This window comes from Alligator sinensis, unplaced genomic scaffold, assembly GCF_000455745.1.
Source record: "Alligator sinensis unplaced genomic scaffold, ASM45574v1 scaffold407_1, whole genome shotgun sequence".
NCBI classification, from domain to species: Eukaryota; Metazoa; Chordata; order Crocodylia; family Alligatoridae; genus Alligator; species Alligator sinensis.
In genome coordinates this window covers 299,149-307,013 of record NW_005842464.1, presented here as the reverse complement: position 1 = coordinate 307,013, position 7,865 = coordinate 299,149, and the positions used below count along the sequence as shown (strand labels likewise).

At 55.1% G+C, this 7,865-nt stretch overlaps 1 protein-coding gene across 2 annotated transcripts in view; it reads left to right on the top strand.

The window, feature by feature from the left end:
- The window catches only part of TP53BP1 (tumor protein p53 binding protein 1), a 45,207-nt gene that overhangs the window by 29,564 nt on the left and 7,778 nt on the right, over nucleotides 1–7,865 (top strand). For both annotated transcript variants that reach the window (XM_025212464.1, XM_025212463.1), the window contains 6 exons: nucleotides 1–123; nucleotides 595–652; nucleotides 1,819–1,908; nucleotides 3,087–3,591; nucleotides 4,917–5,069; nucleotides 7,414–7,709. The exon at nucleotides 1–123 is cut by the window's left edge and continues 111 nt beyond it. In XM_025212464.1, coding sequence (XP_025068249.1) covers nucleotides 1–123; nucleotides 595–652; nucleotides 1,819–1,908; nucleotides 3,087–3,591; nucleotides 4,917–5,069; nucleotides 7,414–7,709 — 1,225 coding nt within the window. The remainder of the gene's footprint in view (nucleotides 124–594; nucleotides 653–1,818; nucleotides 1,909–3,086; nucleotides 3,592–4,916; nucleotides 5,070–7,413; nucleotides 7,710–7,865) is intronic.

The window sequence follows — 7,865 nt, the reverse complement described above, 5'->3', positions numbered from 1 at the left end:
AAGAGCGTGACAAAGGGGATTGTGCCGTGCTCGCTGCGGCTGATGGGAAGCTGTGTCTGCGAATGAACCTCGTTACTCCTGTGAATGAGGGAAGTGATGAGTCTCCGTCCTTCAGTTTGGAGAGTAAGAGAACAGTGGCCTGGGGAACATGTGGGTTCAGGCTGTGTCCTGGTATTGGCATCACTCACTTGAACAAGGCTGAGAGGCAGCTTTGGGAGACCTTCTCTCCCAACTGTCCCTTTAGCAGGAGGTGGTTTCGGAGCCTGCCTGTAGCGCTCCTCCGCTGGAGGTGGGGGTCTCGGGGTGCAGGATGGTGACAGGAGAGGGCCTGGTGAGGGCCGTGGCACGGTGCCTGGCCTGGGCCTGCTGCGGGACTAGGGGAGATGTGGGTCCTGTTTCCTGGAGAAGGTCAGTTTTGGTGGGCAGAGGCTGCCCTTCCGGTCAGGGTGCCACTGCACGGGGGCGGGAGGCCCTCGTGCGTCTGTCTGCCCATGCCCTCCGGCTGCGGGGCCGCCAGGGGAGGCGGGAGGAGGAGGGGAAGCTGTTCAGGTGTGATGCTGGCTGGATTTCCTCCCCCTCCCCCTCCAATTTCAGAGCCTGCAGCCGGTGAAAGGAAAAATGGATCCTCTGCTGTTGCCGGAGCTGTTGCCAGGTAACGGATGCTTGTTGCTATGCAGAGTGCAGGAATACAAAGCTCTTGGTAGATCATTTTTCTCCTCATTACCAACAGCAGGGGAAAAAATTAAAATGAGATGGAGCAGCCTGGAGTTGGCTCAGCCGGTCTCAGCGTTGTTAACCCCTTGGCTCCTGAAGTGATACTTTGGGGGCAGAGGCGCTGGGCTGGAGCTGAGGCTGAGGCTGAGTACCTCGCCTGCTGTGACATCTCCTGCTGGGCCCGGCAGAGAGCCTTGTCTCCTGTCAGCCCTGGGGCCGAGCCCCGTCGCCCATGGTAGGCTTTCTCTCGCTCGCCCTTGGGATGAGCCTCCTGTGAATGGCTGCCGTGCTGCCTCAGCCTCACAGTCCTCTTCCAGCACCCATCCCGAAGCTCGTTTTCCCCCTCCTCCAAGCCGTGGTATCCACACAAAGCCTTACGGCAGCTAGGCCACCAGTGCCCAGACTGCTGCCCAGACTGCTGGCCCGCAGTCTCCCATTTGCTTGTTGTCCCCCATCTTTGTTCGCCTGTCTCTGGTGTTGAAAACCCCCGGAACAGGCTGCCGTTCCTGCAGTGCCAGGCGCACCGAAGTCCCAGGCCAGGGCTGCAGCTCTAGGTGCTTTGACATTCAGAGGAAAAACAAGAGCCCCAGGCAGGCAGGCAGGGGGCTGCGGCAGTGGGGAGGGTCTGATGCAAGGGTGTTCGGTGAGCACAGCCGCAGGACGGCACGGTGCGGGGTGGAGTCGTTGTTCCTTTCGGGGGGGCGCAGGGGCCTGGTGTAGTTTGACCTTTGAGTCTGCGCTGGGGACTGGCACGGTCATGAATTGTGTATCGGCTCGGAGGTGCGAGGCACTGGTCGGTGGTGGAGCATTGCCCTCTCGTGGCTGGGAGGGAGCACTGGGCACTGACTGCCTGGAAAGCCCCGCGCTGCTCGCGTGGGGCGTGCTGTGCGGGGTTTCTGTGGGCTGGGCTGGGGAGCCCAGAACAGGGGGCTCAGAAAAGCTCTTGCAGTTCATGCGGTGTCTCCTGGTGCTGATGGGCTCTGGCAACCTCACCTGCTCTTGTGCCCTTCAATGGTCTAAATTGCATCGTCCGTGCTGGTGCCAGTGGTTTAGACTCCTCCAGCTCACGTAGTGGTGATCTGTTCCTTTAATCTGTACAACTAGTGCACAGCAGATGTCTGTGTTTAGTCGTGTCTGTGAAGTCCGGCGTGAAGATGAGGCCTGGAGTCGTAATCTTCCCCTTTCTCGATTTCGGTGAGTGGCCTGGAGCTTTCCTTGTCACGTCTGTTGGCCTTGCAGGGAGGCCTATGCCTAAGGAGCCCCCGCGTGGGGTAGGGAGTCTCCATGACTGGCAGGGGCATGCTGTACAGGGGCTGCGCTCCTCACCAGATTTGTGCTGTGGCTGGAGAGTGTTCTCATTGCAGCTGTGGAGAGGCTCCGAAGTGAGCGCCATACTGTACGTCGGGTCTTGCAGATGTCCTCGACCCAGTTAGTGCCTCACATCCACTTTAATTTTATTTGTTGCTGTACTCGCTGTTGTCTTTCTCTTCCCTGTCTGTGGTTTTAACCACATTCAGCGGGCTCTGACTAAGGAGAAATAACAGGGTTATGGATCCACCAAATAGCTATTGGAACGCCATGTCGTTTAACTGTGTTAGCACCTGTCCCTTGAAACCTTTCACTGCTGCACCTTGGCTAACCTGATGGGGAGTGAGGCACAGGGGCTTTGGCTTATGTAAGGAGCATGGTGGGCAGTGTGAAGTGTACTGTGGTTAACTGTTTATCACAGGGGTGCCCAGGGCCCCATAATGCAAACAGTTGGAGATAGTCCCTTCCACCGTAGAGAGCCTACAAGGCGAGAGAGAAAGTGGTGTGTGGTATTAAGGGCAGGTTATTTCCATGATATTTTCTGGAGATGCACTTCAGTTAGGAGGGTTTAGCTAAATGGAAAAGACCAGGGAAGAGAAGAATGAAGGGACAGAGCAGGCAGGATTGCCAGGGGAGGGTGATCTGCCAGAAATGGGGCTGAAGGGAAGGGCAAACAGGCAGGTAAAAAGCAGACAGAGAAGGTACAGCCAGAACAGGAGAAAATACTAGTCTGTGTTCTGTGCACCTGCTCCCGGCCCCAGCTTTCTTTGTCCTGAACTAGTGACACCAGGGGAGTGGTGTAGTGAAGGTGTAATGGCCTGTAAGGATGGGGCAGCTGCCAGGAGGAGTTTGTCTGCTTGGGGCATGAGGCAAGCAGCACTTCGGTAGTGCTTGTGCAGTGTTTTGGGGGAAACACTGCCCATTTCCAGTGCATAGTTAAGTGTGCACGAAGCAGCCCAACAAGCCACTGCACAGAAGGCCCACAAGAGCCTTGGGGAATCCTGCTGTAGCCAGGGGGGTACTCTGAGCCTCTTGGCATTGACCTGTTTGTAATTGGTTTTCAGGGGAAACCTGTTCAGTTCCCCGAGCACGCAGGAGGAGGAAGAGCCGCTGTCTGTGGATCCTGGTGCTTCACCACGCCTGCAGCCTCTCAGCTGGGAGCAGGCCCAGGCTTCTCAGGCTGTATCGCCAGACTCCGAACCACAGCTGTCCCGTGTGGAAGAAGAGTCTATGGACGTTGACGTTGTACAGGATCAGAAAGCGGAAGGGGAGAAGAGCACGCAAGAAAAGCTGAGTACGACTGTGTCGGCGAAAGAGAGGGATACATGCCAGGAGGCATGGTCGGGCACCAGCAGTAAAGGCGTCCAAACCACTGTAGATTTTCCATTGGCCCCAGCAACTGTATCAACAGGAACACAGACAGCAAAGGGAACGTGCAGCCAGGTGGAAGCGGGGACCAGCATGGCTGGGCAGAGGCCAGACCGACAGGATGCCAAGGTCCAAACTGAGGAGAGTGGAGAAAAGCTTGTGAATGCATCTGGTGATGACACAGAGTCCCTGCATAGTCAGGTGAGATGGGCAAGAGCTCGGGCCATTTGTTCTTGTTTCAGCCCCTCAGGTCTGTGGTGCCCTGGATAGGAGCGTGGTTCTCAAGTCCATGTAGTGCCTTTGAGGTGCATCTCTCTGTGCCCCCTCAGCAAAGGACATACCTGCAGGCAGGGATCAGCCCTAACAGATACAGGGAGCTGGTAGTGAAACGTTCTCCGCTTGCTGTCCGGAGGGATGGGATGGGTGGCCTTCCTGCTGTTGGCACTGGCAGGGTAATACCTTTCCTGTCCCCCTCCAGAGGAAAATAGATTTTTGAAGCAAGGGGTGTGAATAGCAGTTCTTCGGTAGCCTCCCCCTCCGCCCCCTGTCCCCCAGTTGGTGATCTGGCCTCTTTTCCGTCCCTTCCAGGTAGTATGAAGAAGCAGGTTAGGGGAGTTCCTTAACTGACATTTCCACTGTCCTGCTGAGCCCTGGGGTCATGCTGCGGTGGGTGGAACAGGATGTCTGCGGACTTGGAGCCAACAGAGCTTAGGGGTCACGGTCTGAAGGCGTCTCCAGAGCCAGAAAGGTTGGGGGATGTTTTCTGGTGAATGAATGCTGGGGTCAGAGGACACTTGTGCAGCAGCCGGTGTCTGCTCTGATAGGGACCTGGAGTGATGGCTGCTAGGCCAGCTACTTCCTGGATTAGTTTAGCACGGGGGTGTCAGACTGATTTCACCCTGTGGGCTGGACAGCCTTCCAGTGGTGGCGTTAATCCCTGCGGCTGCTGGAGCTGTTGGCTTTGAACCCAGGGAGTTAATGGACATCTTTCAGGATCAGGCTGATGAAGGCCCAGCAAGTCACAGCACATCCTGAGGTTCCAGCAGGGCTTTAGTGAATTGCAGTCCTGAGCATGAAGCTTGCTGTTTCCAGCCTGCTCAGACTGCTGTGGCCACATTAACCCAAAAACACATTTTGGCAACTGAAAACACTTCCTCCCATTTCCAGAATCCTTCAGGTCTTTGCTGCGTTCGTTTGTAACTTCACTGGGACATTTGAAGACTCCTTATCACAGTTTTTAACTTTAGCAGTCTAGTTTCTACCGGTATTTCTGTCCCGAACCTTGGCAGATATCTAATATTTCATATAGCAGGCTTGGCTGGCCATTGCTGATCTTGGACAGCTAGTATTAGCGATTCCACAGAACGGTCTGGAAGGAGCTTGTATGTAGAATCTGGAAGGAGCTCCATCTGCTCACGCCTGGCACTCGGTTCTGCCTGACATCCACTGCCAGGGCAGCGTTCGCAGGTTTGCCCGGCTACGCTGTTTGACAGCAGAATGGTTTGCTTAACTCTCGTTTGTCATAGGAAGAGGAGGAGCGTAACCTGTCTCACCCGCCTGGATGCCGGGTCCAGCACCGCCACGTGAGAACCATCCGGGAAGTGCGCACTGTTGTCACACGTGTCATCACAGACGTTTACTACGTAGATGGTGCCGAGGTGGAGCGGAAGGTGGTTGAGGTAAGCCCCTCTCTGCAGGGCTGAGTGCAGTGATGTGCTGCTTGGAGGATGGGTCAGATGTGAATGAGCGGGCACTTCTGCTTCTGGGATTCATGTGGCAGCAGGAAACGGCAGAACTGAGTGAAGAGCCTGTCCTGAGCTGCTGCTCATCCCACCCCCCGTGGATTTGAACAGCTTACATTGGCACAGGACTTCCGGAGCAGCGTGACATTACGCTGTGCCTTGGAAGCAGCTTTTGCTGTATTTCTTTATTTAGGGTTAATGTGTTGATGTCCCTTTTTTTGTCTGTTAGACACACTATGCTATTCTGAAAAAACTTCTGCTGTTTCTCTCTCTCCTAGAGAAATCAATGGTGTTTATTCATTTAGTGCTTTCATTCTTTTTGGGATCTTTTGCTTGACTATTGCCAAAAGTGTTTTTAAGAAAATAAGCGTGATCCATCCCATCAGACTGCCTGTCCCACCCCAGCATCAAGCCATCGTTGGTTTAGGGATGTCAGAGGATGCATTCCTGACTGTTCTGCTTGAAACCTTGTTGGCCAGTTTCCTCCAAACTTTGGTATGATCCTGTCAGAAAAGTCTTCAGCAGGTTTCTTTGGGGCATAGAAAACGGCAGGTTTTCAGGGGAGGGTTTAGACTATAGGATCAGTTGAGCCCTTGTGCTAATTAGCAGCCTTGTACAAAAGAGAGATTAGTAATTGCAGCTGCTGCCTGGATGTGGCCCTCGGGTAGCGTGACAGTGAGGGGGCCTGGGCTTGGTGACCGCTCCCGTCCTGCGCTCCTAGCCGACCGCTCATTTTAACGTTCCAGCCTTTCCCAGGACTTGGTTCTGGCTGAGCATGAGCCGGGGGGAAGCTGGATCAGGAAAGCGAGGGAGCAGGTGAAAGCCCAGGCCCAGGAAAGGTGAGGGGCTCTCACACTTGTGCAGAGCAGCTGGGGCCCAGGCTGACCCTTCTCCCCAAGGCCAGTTGCTAAAAAGCACTAGAAATAGCCTAAATTAGATCTGCTCTTTGGTACGGTCGGTTGGCTGCAGGAAGTGTCAGCGCAGGTGCGAGGAGGACATTGTCTGTGACATCAGGGGCAGGGAGACGATTTCTCCGTTAAGGCTTGTCACGTACGACAAGTAAGTTTGAGAGTGGCTTTGGAACAGAGACGCTGTTCGTGGCTGGAAGGAGCCATAGTGCCGAGTAAGATTTTCATCTTACTCTGCTTGTTTCATTCTCGCATCCCCACTCTGAACTCCGAGAGCTACTTCTTACCTTTGAAAGAAGAGCCAGCAGAGCAAAGTGAGACTGAAATGCAAGGCCCTGTTTCTCCCCACGTCGTGCTGTCATCTGTCCCAGAGTTCTCCGTGCCCAAGCGGTGTGGGTGCCATGCTGCGCGCCCAGGCGGTGTACTGAGAACACGCAGCAGTGGCACCGAGGGGCTAACGGTGCAGGGTCACTTGCTCCTTTGTGCTGTGCAGGAGGCCAGGCTGTGTGATCGTAATGGTTCCTTCTGCCCGTAGACTGTGACTGTGAAACCAAGCTTTTTATAGCAGCTTGTGAGGAATGCAGTGTTGTGCCTGTTACCCTGTGGATGTGGTGCTGCTTCGCTGATACAGAAATAAACCAGAACTCTGATACAAGCATCTTGTGGTTTGTGTGATACTGTAACCAGAGAGATGTCACGGGCCCAACAGACGTATTTTCTCTCAAACCACGCTCCCCCAAATGAGGCACTCACCTTGTTTTTGGGAGGGCAGAATAAAGACAAAGATTTTTCCTGAGTGGTGGCTGCACAGGGCAAGGACAGAGCCTAATCTTAGCTTGCTCACCCTCCCTTTCCTGTTTAACCAAGAACTCAAACCATAGCTTCTGCTGAAGACTGGGCTCCACGGGTGAACTGGATTTTGAAAAGAGCTAAAAACAGCCTGCAAGGCTGTGAAATAAAAGCTGAGACACCAGGCACTGCTAAAAGACAGCAGAGTGCCAGGAGAAAGGTCAGCTCGATTAGTAGAACATGAATAGAGGGGCCGTGGTTAACACCTGTGGAGTGGAGCGATGAGGGGACGCAGGCTGCAGTCTTGCTGTCATGGGAGGGGGTTGTTTCTGAGCGCAGGCTAAGCCTGGGAAGAGGCAGCTCTGTTTCTGCCGGACTTCTGAACAGGGCCTCCCTGCGCAGCTGCTCCAGTCTCTGCTGGGGCAGGGCACTCTGCCTCAGCCTAGTCCAGGCTCTTGGCCCCGATTGATGTCACTGGTTTCGAGCAACATGAAGGCAGAAACCTCTTCCTACGAGCTCCTGTGTCTGACCTCTAGAGAGCCCTCATCTGCCTACGTCTCTGACCTGTAGCCTCTCCTTCACAGGAAGCGGAGGAGCCTGTGGTGGAGTGCCAGGAGTGTGAGGTGGATGTCTCCCCCTCTCGAACAACAGGAGGCTCCTCGTTGACGTCGGGGGACCTCGGGGATGTCAGCTCCTTCTCATCCAAGGCCTCCAGCCTCCACCGCACATCTAGCGGAGCAAGCAGCAGTTTGTCAGCCACACACAGCGGTGGCAGCTCCGGGAGGGGAGCTGGAGCTGGATCTACCAAAGGGAAAGTCCTTGGGATGGAAGCTGGAGAGTTTGCCTTACCCAGCGGCAAAGGAGCGCTAGGAAAACTGAGGTGCCTGAGGAGCCCGGTGGGGGGCAGGTGCTTTGCTGCGGGTGGGACTGGCCGGTGGCGGAAGAAGGGGGCTGCTCTGAGGCTGGGAGATAGGGCGAGCTGCTTGCAGTATCCTGAAGGCAGGTGGGTGGTGAATGTCCCGAGGCACGAGGCTGA